This window comes from Ammospiza caudacuta, chromosome 15 (assembly GCF_027887145.1).
Source record: "Ammospiza caudacuta isolate bAmmCau1 chromosome 15, bAmmCau1.pri, whole genome shotgun sequence".
Classification (NCBI taxonomy): Eukaryota; Metazoa; Chordata; class Aves; order Passeriformes; family Passerellidae; genus Ammospiza; species Ammospiza caudacuta.
The window spans coordinates 15,039,537-15,053,697 of NC_080607.1; the positions used below are offsets into that span (position 1 = coordinate 15,039,537).

Consider the following 14,161-nt stretch of genomic DNA (forward strand, 5'->3'; position numbering starts at 1 on the left):
CAGCACACACACCCAGCAGCTCCAGTTCTGGCTCTTGGGATGTGCTTTCCTGTCCCACCGGGACTTCTTTCACGTTTGGTTTGGGTGGGAGCTGCAGCAGAGCTGAGCTGCTCTGAACACAGAGTCAACAGGAGCTTCCCATTTGGCTGGAGTTTCTTCTCCCACTTTCTTAGGAAAGATAGGCTAAAAAGGGCTGTAATGGTTATCTGTGCTTTGTTCCATGTTCAACATTTCTATTCAGCCTGTTCAGCTTTGGGACTGTCAAGTCTCTGATACTCCATCAGGATTTCTCTGAGTGTGTGTGCTGACATGTCCAATGTGTCTTTTCTCTGCGCAGCCATTCCAGCTTTCTCTCACAACAGTACTGGAGAACAAGTGCTTCCTGCAGGACAGATAATAAGTAAGCAGTGCAGTTTTCCTTGATGCTTGGGCAATGCTGTCATTTCTGTTATGCCTCCCATCCAATGCAAGATTAGATCTTACTGGGCACATACGTTGTATGGGACAGCCCTGAGTGGTTTTAGGACAGTACAACCATCAGCTGAGTTGGGGGAAAGGAAGTTTCATGATCCCCTTTTTACAGATGTGGAAGCTCTAGGCTAGAGTGAGTGTGATTTTTTTCCTGGGGTCCAGGCCATGTGGGGATGTCCCTTCTGCCCTCCCTGTGAGGAACCTCCCCCAAAAGTCACAGAGGGGCTGTGGCTGAGCTGTGGGAACCTCTGAAGGGTCGTGCACAGGCAGCCAATCACTCTGTGTCGCTCCCTCTGTTGTTTAGAGAGCTCATCCATGCTCTCATCCCTGCTTCCCACACCTCCCTGCTCTCTCATGCTCACTCCTCTCAGTTCAACTACTCCCTTGTGCTTTTTTCAGTCTCTTTTCCCACCGAATCCTCCCCTGTCTCATGCTCCTCAGCACACTCCAGATAACCTTTTCCTTCCTTCTGATATTTTGAAGTCTGTATCTTCCAGACAGGTTTTTTCTTTCCTGAGCTGGAATTTCTCACTTCCCTTCTCATTTCCTCACCTCCCCCTCCCTCTGCTTTTTGGATGATGTTTGTCCTTGCCTCGCCCAGCCCAGCACCCCACACCACTGCTGTTGGTGACAGCAGGGCTGGCTCAGAGCCTTGGCACTGCCTGCCTGGCACACCCTGCCCTGGAAGTGGGAAGGTCTGGGGTGCAGCTGAGCATGGAGTGACCAGAGAGAAGCTGCCTGATTAGCCCAAGGCTGTGCTTATTCCCACACAACCCTGACTCAGCTCTGCCTGGGCTTGTGGAAGCAGCATTTGCCTGCCCTGTGTGCTGCCCTGCTGCCCACCCTGCACCTTCACAGCATCATGGTGCTGAGCCCTCCCAGCCAGGCGTGGGTGGTTAAAGCATTCTTATCTGATAGGAAGGGTATGGAAACAAATGCCTGAGCATTTGAGCTGCCTCTGTGTCCTTGTGGGACCTCAGGGCTGGGCTGACAGAGTTGGACTGACATCCCTGTGTAGTGTGTGTTGTTGTCCCCTTGCAGACTGTGACTGCTACGCGGGAGGGACAGAGGGCAACGCCTGTCGCAAGGACCCCCGGGTGGGGATGTGTGTGTGCAAACCCAACTTCCAGGGCACACACTGTGACCAGTGTGCCCCAGGCCACTACGGGCCCAGCTGCCAGCGTGAGTACCCAGCGGGCAGTGTCCCCAGGCTGGCCCTGCTGGCCTTCTCCTTGTTCTCCACCCGCGCTGGGGAGGAGGAATTCCACAGCTCTGCTTCCAAGTGATAAATTCCCATGACTTCTGCACTTCTGCTGTTGTTTTCCACCCAGCCCTGACCCTCCAGCATCCTCCCAAGCTGTGGGGGACTCTGGAGGAATTCACTATGGGCCAGGCATGCTCACTATCAGCTCTGTTCCCCATGCTTTCTCCAGCCACTGCTCCTCTACCCCAGATGCTCTGGCTCCTTTCCTGGGAAGGCTAAAGACAAAAAAACCTGCTGAATTACTGATGGCCTTGTTGCTTTGCAGCCTGCCAGTGCTCTGGCCCTGGTCAGTACGATGGCACCTGTGACAGTGACACGGGGCAGTGTCTGTGCCGGACGGGCTTTGAAGGGCACTCGTGTGACCAGTGTGCTCCAGGCTACTTCAACTATCCTCTGTGCCAGTGTGAGTACCTGTCCCTCATGGGCCTGGGTGGGGACACAGCCAGAATCCTCTGGCAGGGGACTGAAGGGCTGGAAAGTGGTTTTGGAAATTATGTGCCATGGGCAGAGACTGATGGTGTGAACGCTTAGAGCAGCACCTGATGCCTGCCTGAGAACCCCAGGAAAAAGGCATTTTGCCATGAGCTCTGCCCCGTGCTCCCAGCTCAGGGGGTGTTCTGTGTGTTGCAGTGTGTGGCTGCAGTGCTGTGGGGACGCTGCCAGGAGGCTGTGACTCTGCTGGGAATTGTTTCTGCAGAGCTGAGTTTGCAGGGCCACGCTGTGAGCAGTGCAGCCCTGGCTACCACTCCTACCCCCACTGCTATGGTAAGCACCTGCACCTTCAGCTCCTGCTGCTCTAAAGAACATAGCTGTTCTTGCAAGACTTTGGTGTTTCTCGGTATCAAATCCATGTGGTTTGCACTGTGAATTTGGCAGGCTTGTTTTGGGGGTCATGGATCATAGCAAAGCCTGGAAGACAAAGCCGTTTTTATCAGTCACACTTCCTCATCACAGCCCTGCTGTGACCTGGTGTCTCAGTTTATGCCCTTTTTGTGTGTGTGTGATTTTAGTGCATTAGCCTACTAAACTGCTGGGGAATACCGAATGGGCTGTAAAGACCCCTCAGTGCATTTTCCTGGTATGGCTATGAAAATACTGCACCATTGGCCAAGGGATTAAGAAATTAATATTTTCTGATGGAGGTGGCTGATTCCTGGGGGCTGAATGGTGGTTCAGAGCAGCAGTGCTTGGTCACAGATCTCAGGGGTGATCAGAGTCCCGCTCTTGCAGCTTGCTCCTGCGATCCCCGGGGTGCAGTGGACAACACCTGCAGCCCAGCGGGGCAGTGCCGATGCCACGGGAACTTTGCAGGGCACACCTGCAGCCAGTGTGCCCTGGGCTTCTATGGATTCCCCAGCTGCACACGTGAGTAACACCTTGCTGCTCTCTGCAAACACTGAGGGGAGGGTGTAGCCACACTGAGGTTGGTCTCTTCTGCCAAGTAACCAGACAAGAGGAGATGGCCTCAAGTTGCACCCTGGGAGGTTTAGGTTGGGTATTAAGAAAAGAAAAAATTCTTGACCAAAACAGTTGTCAAGTATTAGCACAGGCTGCCCAGGGCAGTGGTGGAGTCACCATCATTGGACGATTTAAAAATCATGTAGATGTGGCACTTGAGGACATGGTTTGTTGGTGGGTTTGGAACTGCTGGGGGAACAGTTGGGTGATGATCTGAGAGGTCTTTTCCAACCTTAATGATTCTCTGCTCCCATCCATTTCCCGGGGCACTGCATCACTCCTGGACTATTGCTGCTGGTGCCTGCAGCCCCAAGTCCTCTGAGCAGAGTGTCCCCACCTCCTTCCCTGTCAGCAGCCCCGACTAGAAGCCAGATGTACTCTCATGTCTCCCAGCAAGAATTTACTGCTCATTAAAAAGTAATCTGTGATACAGTTTCCATGAAGCAACAAAAGAGCATCATCACCCTCTTGCACAGTCCTAAATGTGGACTCTGAGCCCTGCCAGCTGGCAGAGCTCTGCTCCCAAATGCTGATGCCGGCAGTATGCCTTTGAAGAGGCTGGAGGCAGAGATGAAATGCTCTCACAGGACTTCAGTAGTCACTTTTTTTTTTGGTCTCACAAAGCCATAGCCAAATTGCAGAGCTGGAGAAGACCCACAGCAAGGAAAGAAAAGAACCACCTGATTTTTATATTTTTTTTTAAAGTCTGTGGTTTCCTGAGCAGTCTTTAGCTGTTAGCCAGTGTGGGGGTGTCAGCCTGGAATGTCTCCTTTGGCAGGGGTTTGAGGTGTGCTGGCTGGGCAAGGAAGGCTTGGGCAGCTCCTGGCAGCTTGCTGACCTTTCCTGTGATAGGGCAGTGGGATCTCTGTGCATTCATGGGCAGCAGGTCCTGCAGAAGCTGTGGAACCATTGCCCAGCATCCGCAGGGCAGACCCTGATTGCCAGATGCTGCTCTGGAGTGTTTGGAGTTTTGTAGGGTCTGATATGTCACTGGCAGCTGACTTTTGGGGGATGAGATCACACCCCTTCTTCTCAACCAAAACTCTTCCCTGCCTCTGAAATACACATAAGTGTACGTGAATGGCTGTGATAAACATTGAGACTTCTATTGTTTTTCCTAAAAGATGGGGCGTTTTTTACCGAAAGCAAAGAATGAGAATTTTATTTATAATCCTGATTTTGGTGAAGGTCAGGCAGACAAAGGAGGCAGTTGCTGGGCAGCCCTGAGTGCAGCAGCTCTCTCCCCTCTCTTGCAGCGTGCCAGTGCTCCCGGGAGGGGTCCCTGCACGGCTCCTGTGAGCAGGACACGGGGCAGTGCAGCTGCCGGCCCGGGGTGACGGGGCTGCGCTGTGACAGCTGTGAGCCCGGTGCCTACGGCTTCCCCCACTGCCAAGGTACCCCTTCCCTCATCTCTGCCACAGCCCAGCCTCTTGGGTGTGGTAAACGCATTCAGCATCCCCCAAAAGCTTTGCAGGGGGAGAAATAACCCCAGTTCTAGCACTGTAAATCTGTTCTTCTACCCCTCTTCTCCAGTGGGCTCCTGTAACCCAGCAGGGTTGGAGACTGCAGATCCCTCGCTGGCCCCAGTGAGTATGAAATGAACCTACCACAACCCCTGCAGGTCATTCTGTATGATCTACTTTATCTCCTTTTGGACCAAGTCCTTCCTTAGGCTCAGCCAGAGCAGCAGACCCCACGTTCAACCACTGCAAATTCTCACCTGCTCTTTTCTCCCCCGCCTTTCCCCAGGGCTCCTGTGCATGTCGGGCATACGTGGAAGGCCCAGCTTGTGACAGATGCAAGCCTGGATACTGGAACCTGACTCCAGAGAACCCCTATGGCTGCCTGAGTAAGAAAATGGCAATTGCACAGCCCACAAGTTCCCCTCTGTGGTGCAGGAGCTAAACCCAAGCCAGTGAGCACCATCACTGGAGGACTGGAAGTGATGGCCTTCCTTCCATCTTCACCCAGAAGTGATGTGTCAGAGCTGGAGTCCTCTGGGTGGCCCTCATGTGGAAAGGGGAAAGACTGGAGCCTGGAGCTTTTTGCTTGGGATGAAGCATAGGGCTCATACAATGAGTTACGCCATTCTCAGCCCTCCCTACAGACACTTAATTTTTCATGGCCAAATATGCAGAAAAGGCAAATATCTTGGGTAGCTGTGTCCTCAACAGTAGCTGTCCAAAATGAAACTTGAGCCCTTGTGCAGGGCTACCTTCTGCTTAAGCAGTTCCTGGCTCCACTTACCCCAGCCAGTCCTCTGGTGTGGTGGGTGCTGACCCCATCAGGTTATTTCTCAGGGGCTGATTGACCTTCTGGCTTTCTTGTTCATGTCCCTCTCCTCAGGCTGCAAGTGTGACACCAAGGGCACCATCAGTGGGATCACAGAGTGCCGGCAGGTGGGTTTGTTCTCTGCTTCCAGGCTCCCCTGAGTGTGCTGTGTTGGGAGTGTTCAGCTCTGTCTGTCCCAGCAGCTGCTGGAGAGGCCCCAGCACTGAGCTCTCAGCTCTTGCACCACAATCTGGGCTCGCATGAGAATGTGGGATTAAGACCTGTCATAAATTAGGCACCTAAATATTTCTGTGTCTGTCCCAGGATGCCTGGATTTTTGTTTGCCTGCATTGTTGGGTAATTTAAGTTATCTGGCCCTTATCTGGCCCACCCACGTGCAGGAAGCACTGTGAAGCATGAATCTCAATCTGCTGCTTCTGCAGTGTCTCAGACCAGAACCCAAATAACTGAGGAACAGCTTAGCCATGACAAGCAACAGGAGGGAATGAGTTTCCATGCCTGCTTCTCTCCCAGGGTGATGGGCAGTGTTTCTGCAAAGCCAACGTGTGTGGGAAGCTCTGTTCAGCCTGCAAGGATGGCTACTTCAACATGGAGAATGCTAATTACTTTGGCTGCCAAGGTGAGCCCCTTCTCTGAGGTGTTTGGTGAGTGAGGGGCCACAAGAACTGACCCCACTGCACAGACTGACTGGTTGGTGACCTTGGAGAAAAGGGGCAAGAGATAACCACCTTCTGTTTTGGGTCATCGTTTTTGGGGTGATGCAGTTAAGCATTTTAAGGATACAGTGGTAGTGCTGGGTTGATGGTTGGAATTGGATGATCTTAAAAGTTACTTCCAACCTTGGTTCTGTGATTCTATACCACAGCCCAGAGCATGGACTGTGGCTCTGGAGACCTGTGGTTGTGCTTTTCCACTATTGGACAGAGGTCTGTCAGGCTGGGCAGCAAACAGCCAGGTGAGGTACCCCTTTGGGTACCAGAAACTGGTGTGTTTGAACCACTGGTCACATCCTTGCTGCAATGCCCCTTCCTCCTGCTGGGAGAGGGTGGGCACGGATACGTGGGGTTGGCCACTCTCCCCTGTGTCCATGGGAAGAGGAAAAGGAGGAGATCCCACTCTGCACCTTATCCATGGGAAGATGTAAAAGAGGAGATCCCACTCTCTACTTTGTCCATGGGAAGAGTTAAAGGAGGAGATCCCACTCTCCATCGTGTCCATGGGAAGAGGTAAAGGAGGAGATCCCGCTCTCCCCTCTGTCTGTGGGAAGAGGTGAAGGAGGAGGTGGGCTGCTCTGAGCCATCCCATGCAGCACTGGCAGGGCTGCAGCTCGTGGCCACCCTGAGGGTTTGCAGACCTTGTTCCATCATCCGCTGGAAATAGCTCCGCGCTGAGGTGGAAGGAGAGTGTCCATCCAAGCGGGGCCAGGGCCAGATATGAAAACGGATACAATGGAATAAAAATAGTGGCCCCAGGCTGTGGGCCTGCTGGGGATGTGCCTTTGATGAGCGAGCAGGAGCTCGTTAGCACGGCAGGAATGTAAACAGGCGCTTCCTCCCGCAGGCTGCCGGTGCGACGTCGGCGGGGCGCTGGGGCCGTCCTGCGAGGCGCGGAGCGGAGCCTGTCGCTGCCGGCAGGGCACACGGGGTCCCACCTGCACACAGTAAGCTGCACCTGGGCATGCTCTGCCTCCCACGGTGCCCTCTGCCACCACGGGCATGGGGACCTCATCGCCCGGGCTGCTGTCACATCAGCCTGGCGGAGGTGTCCTCTGCCGCTCCCTCCGGTACCCTGCAGGTGATGGTGCTCTCTCTCTGTTCCCCAGACCAGCACGGGATCATTATTTCCCTGACCTTCACCACTTGAAATTCGAGCTGGAGGAAGGCACCACGCCGTCGGGCCGGGCTGTGCGCTTTGGCTACAACCCCTTGGAGTTTGAGGGCTTCAGCTGGCGAGGCTATGCACAGATGTCCTCCATCCAGGTATGCTGCTGGCTGCAGCCCAGCCCAGCTCCCCATGGGAAGGATGTGGCCAGTGGAGTGCTGATGTGCTTTTGGCACACATCTCTGACCCCAAGTGCTCCTGAAACCCCCCAAGTCACAGGATGGCCAACATAAACAGCGCAGTGTATATATAGCCTGTTTGTGCAGATACTTCCTGTAGTGCTGGGGGTGGCATAGACTGATGAGGGGAAAGATCCTAAACTGGGAATCCCATGACATCCTAATCTATTTAGACAAAGGTGGCAGCATGGTGATTACTTACAGGGATGTCTATAAACACTGTCTCTCCGTTTCCTTGTTCCTCCTTCAACTGACTCTGCTCTTTCCTATAACTCTGCATAACCTTTCCTCCCCTTTCCAAAAATAAGTATCTCCTCCTCAGCTCCCGTGTTCAGCTTGGACCTCTTGTTACTCTTCAGCCTTTGCCCTTGCTGTTAGCTGGTTTGCTGTAACAATGGTTTATGCTAACCTGTAGTTGTGTAAGCCCTAGAAGTGAAGCTGTTTCTTCTGTTGACTCTTTTTCTCTCTCCTGGGTGGTTTCTTCTGCATGGCCTCTGCGAAGTGTGTGCACGTTTGGGGATGGAGTACAGGGCAGTGATTCTCTGACAGTCTTGTTCCATGTAAGATGCTCCTTACTCTGGTGCATGTACTTTCAGTTTTCTTGACATTTTTGTGCTTAGGTGAAATCACAAAGGGGCTGTTTCCCACTGAATTTTAGGTAGGAGCTAAGCAACGAACTCCAGTGGGGCTCCCTTGAGAAAATCCCAGCCTTAAAGCTTAAGGATGGAGCTCAAGCTCATAGCTGCAGTGTTGCATTGGTGTTTTAGCTAGAAATGGACCTTGATAGGAGGGCTGGCACGTGGCTTTTGTCTGGCAGGTCTCACCTGTAATTTGTTATCATCAAAACCCTCCCAGTGTGCTCTCCATGGGAAGATGGTGTGTAACTGGAGCTTTGGAGAGCACAGCTCTCAATAGAAGTCTCCCTGGGCAGGAGGTTATTTAAGCCTAGGATCTCTTTGGAATGGGTCAAACTTGAGCATCTCCTTAGCCAGGGCCTTGTCCAAGCAGGAGGAGAGCAGATGTGCTGTGAGTTGTATGGTCCATTTGCCCTGCTGGTCCTTAGCACTGCACATTGCTGAGGATGAGGCACCAGCTCAATTCCCAGCCTGTTCTGTAGGCAGCTGGGCAGAGCCCCATAGATACAAGGGCAGGGTTTGGTACCTGGTGGCTGGTTGCAGCACACTGACAGCAAAAGCAACAACTCCACATAACCTTTCCCGTGTAATTGTGTGTGCCCCAGAACAGGTGAGCCACCCTGCTGTGCCCCAGCATCCTCCAGGTGTGATCACAGCCTTCCCACCCCCTTCTGCAGGCAGGCTGCTCCCTGGGTGGCTGTCCCCAGGTGTCCCCAGAGCAAGGGACAGTGTCACAAGGTGCCATAAGCAGTAGGGTCCGTGTGCTTGTCTCCTCCTCGCGCTGTGGCATGTTGCTTTGGGAGCAGTGAGGGCTGTGCTTGGGCTGGCAGTGAGGGTGGTGGAGGTAACTGAAGGTGTGCTCTGCTTCTCTCCCCTTTCTCTCTCCCACCAGCCCAAGGTAGTGGTGACTGTCAATGTGACCTCCCCCGACCTCTTCCGCCTCGTCTTCCGCTACGTCAGCCGGGGGCCCGCCAGTGTGCAAGGGAGGGTCTCGGTCCTTGAGGAAGGAAAGTTTAATGTTTGTGCCAACTGTAAGTGCATTTTTCACTTCTGGACTAACTCAGAGCATCCCACACTGCGACACTGCTCCTGTGCCCCTTCTCCTGCCCCCAGGTGTGTCCGTCCCCAGCGTGCCCCTGTCAGGCGTCCGGCCAGAGCCGTGCCTGGCCTGGAAGGGAGGGGGAGCAGAGGCAGGCAGGCAGGCAGGTAGGGCAGGCGGGCCAGGCCCTCCCCAGAGCGGGTGGGCACTCAGGAGCTGCCCCCCCAGTGATGTGTGCCCCGTGTGCTCTTTTGCTTTTTGCAGAATAAGATCAGAGTCACTGTAGACGTGAAGGAGGCAGAGCTCTATCTGTTCCATGTCATCCTGAGGTATATTAATTCAGGAGGGGCCACTGTGTATGGCACAATTACAGCTTATCAGCCACGAAGGAGAGGTAAGGATCCCAGACTGCTCTGCTTCCCTGTGCCATCGCCACCTCCTCCCCATCCCAGGCAGCCTCCTGCATCATCCTTTCCAGAAGACGCTTCCATATGGCTTTACCCATTAGTCCTGCTCTCCCAGCTGAAAGGCTGATTTGAGTTTGCAGCCCCCTTTATTTACCAAAGCTGCAGCAAGGTGGGCCCAGCCCTGGGGCTGCACACTGAGGACTGACACCAGCCAGGCCGGTGGGAGATAAAGCTGTTGTACAATTCCATACAACCTTCCCAACACAGGACGAGATCACCCCAGTGCCCCAGGCAAAGCTGAGCTGACTTTCCACAAGAGCAGAATGGTTCCAGTCTTTGGCAGCTGGATGTGGTTTTATTTGCCAGATGCCTTGACGTGGCAGTCCTGCCTTTCCTGTGTGCTTCTCCCACACCAGACTGCTGGCTTCACACATGGTGTGAGGCTTGGAAGTGCCATGGAATTACACACATTTTACACTGGCATTGCACTCTGGTGCAGTGTCCTCTCATCAAACCATGAGCTGATGGAGAAGAGTCACCAAGAGATGTCTGAACAAGCCTAGAAATCTGGACAGCAAGTTTTCTGGGAAACAATCTGAGCAAGACAACATTGAGAACACACCTGAGGCCATGGTGGGTGGTTGGCTGGCTGATTTTACCCCTTGGGATGCCACAGCCACACTGTCCTGCTGAAACTCTTCCTCCAGGCCACACATCCACAGCACAAGGCTGTCAACACTGACTACCTAATTTATCAATGTGTGAAGTTCTCTCCTCTGTCTTGAGCTGGCATAGGTTCTGCCTTTGATGTGATATGCAAGGTTTAAAATGCCAAAATATTATTTTTCTGCTGCCTTTTTTTTTTCTTTTTGAGAGGAAAAATGGCTTATTTTTTATGTCCAGTCGTATTACAGAGCAAAAGAAAAAGAAGAGCAGGAGCCATGGTCATGTTTTGGGATCCCACCAAAGGTCAGGAAGTATTTAACTTGTCCTGTCCAAGCAGCAGAGCTCATTTGCCTTGAAAAGTGCTTCACTTCTTGTGCAGAAGCAACATGATTTTTTTAGTGCTGAAGGCACGAAGCCAAACTGGTGCCCCAACAACAGGACAGCAGCATCCTTGGGAGATTTCAGGAGTGCTGAGCCACCTCATGTCTGGATGGAAAGGGCTTCATGTGACAAAGAACAAGCAGTGTGGAAAGAAGTTGGAAGATGTGGCTGGCAAAAGGGGAAGCCTTTTCCAAGTATGGGATTTTCAGCCTGGCTTCTTACACTCTGCCTCCAGAAGCCATCTCAGTTGGAGCTGTGTGTTGGCTCAAAGGGATCTGAAACTTCAGTCAATAAATCCACCCCAGTGCCAGTTCAGGGGAATCTCTTCATTCCTTGAATCCTCACCTCTGCTTCCCATCTGGAGAAGTGAGGTCCCAGCCTCAGCTGATGCCAGCCATGTCACAGAGCTGCCACCCATGGGAAGGGGTTATTAACCATCCCAGCAGCAGCACAAGCCCTTGCTTTAGCTTCTGGCCCTGTGTGTTGTGCCTTGATGTCCATGTAGCACAGCAGGACAGTCAGTGTGCCACATTCTCCACTTCCTTCATCTCATCCACTCGCCGTGCAGCCATTCCTGGTGAATCCCTCTCACTGTGCTCTTCAAAACCTGCTGGGCAGGCACACAGTCTGCTTCTAGGTGCTGTATGGTGATGGCATCCATTAATGAAGAGGTTGTGGGACTGTCAGATGAGCCAAGGAGCTGCTCAGCAGCAGCAGGATCAGCATTGCACCCATTCTGTTCCGTCAGTTTGAAATAATGTCTGAATCTCGAGTGCAGAGTCTGTGGTTGGCAGGAAGAAAGGCAGGAGCACACCTTGGGGGCCTGAAGGTTTGCCAGAAGACAGGTGTCTTGCCTGTGGAGCTGGGGTCAGAATTTCCCTGAGGAAGAAAATGTATCTGGGCAATTCTTTTTGTCTGTATCACAATTAACTCTTCACAGATGAGTTCTTTCCTTTTCTAGCTGGCAAAACACTCCTTGGCTTGCAACACTCTGTGCTTTGCAGCCTGGGGATGCAGAGCACACTGAGAGCTCTGGATTTGCATTAAGGATTGCAGTGATTTACATTTATTTCTCCCATTAGGCTGTTGAGCAGATTGAGAGTGGATGTCTCTGTTCCAAGACAGTGTGGGACTGTGGTGCACCGAGAGAGTGGGAACCTGTCACTGCCCACTGCACCACAGAGCTGCTTCCCTGAGCATTCCCTGCCATGTCCAGCCCCAGTTTTCCATTCCAGTCCCTTCACAGCCTCTCATCCCCTCCCGTTCCAGGTACAGAACAGACCAAGCAGATTGTCTTTGCCCCCAGCACGGAGCCAGCCTTTGTCACTGTGCCCCAGAACAGCTTCGGGGAGCCCTTCGTGCTCAACCCCAGCACCTGGTCCCTGGTTGTGGAAGCACAGGGGGTGCTGCTGGTAAGGCCCTGTGCTCCACCCACTCTGGGGGCTTCAGCAGCCCCCTGGGGACACGTGTGCCAAGCATAACACCTCTCCCATCTCTCCTCCCAGGACTACCTGGTTTTGCTGCCCAGCTCATACTACGAAGCACCAATCCTGCAGCTGAAGGTCACAGAGCCTTGTGTCTACCAGCCAGCCCCTGAACAAGCCACCCAGAAGTAAGGATCTGCACATCTCTGTGCTGTGTGGGGCTTGCTCAGCTCCTCTTGGCCTGGGCTTAAGGAGTATACATAGTCCATACTAAGTGATGCAGTAAAACTGCTCATAGAGCACTTGGCTGTGGCAAATAAGGCTTGTGGAACCTGCACCAGCCCAGAAAGCCAGCCCATAGATCTCCTCATCCATGGCACAGCCAGTCTGTGTTTTGTCATGGACCCTGGAGGGCCAGCTCACCCAGTGACACCACGGCTCCCCTGTCTGCTGGGCTGGGTTCCCAGTGTGTCCTCAGAAACAGCTGCCATGAGTGGGTTTTGCTGGACTATTTACAATGAGCAGTCTGGTAGTGTTTGGAGCATCTCAGTGCTTCTGCTTGCCCAGAACCTCTCTGTCCATGTTGGCAAGAAGGCTGCCTGGGCTCTGGACACTGGTTGTCTCATCCACTGGAGTAGTGATCCCCAGCATAAAGCCCATTGCCAAGGGAGAAGTTTTTTGTTGTTACTGCTCTCCCTGGTCCTGTAATGCCCAGTCCCTTGCTCCCCACTGTCCAGAGCTGCTCCTTGGCCCTCCTGATACACCAAAGCCGTTTGCAAACTTGGCTGGGCTCAGGCTGTGTGGGTGCTCTCAACTTTTAAAACCATGCTGTAACTGTTGTACTTCACCATTTATTTCTGTGTATTTCCAGCTGCCTCTTGTACAAGTACCTGTCTGTGGAGGGCTTCCCTGCTGTGCCAGGGGTGGATGCAGTGTGCAGGATGGACAACAGGCTCCCCAGGCTGTGTCCCACGGAGCAGCTCACCCCCTCCCACCCCCCCATGGCCACCTGCAGTGGCACTGATGTGAGTGCCACTTCTGTTTTGTCCCCTCCGGCCACCCTGTCCCTCCTGTCTGGGGCTTTACTTTTTTAAGCATCCATGCCATGTCCCTCATGTCTTCCCCTCAAAGTTGTGTCTTCCTCCTTGGTTTTTCCCCCTGCTTTTGCAGCATCTCTGAGGTCAGTTTTGGCCTCTTTTGGTCCTTTGCACTGCACCCCATTTCCCCCCAGACCATTTTCTCGTAGTCACTAAATCTCTCATTTTTCTGTGTTTTTTTTGGATTGTTTTCAATTGCATTTCATTTGATCATATTTTTACCTTCACCAGAAAGGCTTTGCACCCCTGCTGCAGTTCAGGGCCCCCAAACCCAGAGTCTCACCTGTAAATGTTTGCGAGGCTTTGATGAGGTTTGGTGCGTTGTCCTTTGAGCTGCAGAGGAGGCTGGTTTGTAGCGCCCTGCACACCCTCCCTCAGCCCTCCCTCTGTGCTGCAGGTGGAAGTGCAGCTGTCCCTGGCCGTGGCCCAGCCTGGGAAGCACGTGCTGCTGGTGGAATATGCCAACACCAACGCCCTGCAGAGCGTGGCCATCGCCGTCAGCTCGCCGCGCTCGCCAACGCAGCCGGGCACCTTCACCTTCTACCCCTGTGCCTACAGGTAAGGGCACCTCAGGGCAGAAAGGGTCCAGTTCTCTGCCTTGGCAAGGACAACTTCCCCTCCACTTGAAGTTTTTTGGGTTTATAAATAAAGCAAGCTCCAGTGTTGTCCACTAAGCTCTGTCCCGACTCGTTCTAGCTGGACACAGATTTTAGTCCCCATCTCAGCAAAGATGTACCTGCCTCTGCCAGGAGATAATCTTGGGCATCTGTTTGCAGCTGAATTGTTGGTAGGGACCTTGACTTAGGGCATGGCCTCCAGGCAGGTTTATTGGAGACAGGTCAAACCCTGTCTGGCTTCAGATTGCGACCTTTGCGGTAGGAAACAAATGTTTGGGGTGTCCTTGGAAAACTTTGCTCTTGCGAGCAGCCAGAAAAAACATCAAAAGATTTCCAGGGACTTTGTGTAA

At 53.1% G+C, this 14,161-nt stretch overlaps 1 protein-coding gene across 1 annotated transcript in view; it reads left to right on the plus strand.

Annotated features, from left to right (window-relative positions):
- Positions 1-14,161, plus strand: part of LAMA5 (laminin subunit alpha 5) — an 87,362-nt gene that overhangs the window by 48,090 nt on the left and 25,111 nt on the right. Inside the window, exons 11-27 of the mRNA XM_058814954.1 lie at positions 338-400; positions 1,513-1,653; positions 2,001-2,138; positions 2,366-2,500; positions 2,966-3,100; positions 4,450-4,587; positions 4,727-4,779; positions 4,943-5,042; positions 5,540-5,592; positions 5,999-6,104; positions 7,046-7,145; positions 7,308-7,464; positions 9,073-9,211; positions 11,943-12,085; positions 12,179-12,285; positions 12,969-13,122; positions 13,592-13,752. Coding sequence (XP_058670937.1) covers positions 338-400; positions 1,513-1,653; positions 2,001-2,138; positions 2,366-2,500; positions 2,966-3,100; positions 4,450-4,587; positions 4,727-4,779; positions 4,943-5,042; positions 5,540-5,592; positions 5,999-6,104; positions 7,046-7,145; positions 7,308-7,464; positions 9,073-9,211; positions 11,943-12,085; positions 12,179-12,285; positions 12,969-13,122; positions 13,592-13,752 — 2,023 coding nt within the window. The remainder of the gene's footprint in view (positions 1-337; positions 401-1,512; positions 1,654-2,000; positions 2,139-2,365; positions 2,501-2,965; positions 3,101-4,449; positions 4,588-4,726; positions 4,780-4,942; positions 5,043-5,539; positions 5,593-5,998; positions 6,105-7,045; positions 7,146-7,307; positions 7,465-9,072; positions 9,212-11,942; positions 12,086-12,178; positions 12,286-12,968; positions 13,123-13,591; positions 13,753-14,161) is intronic.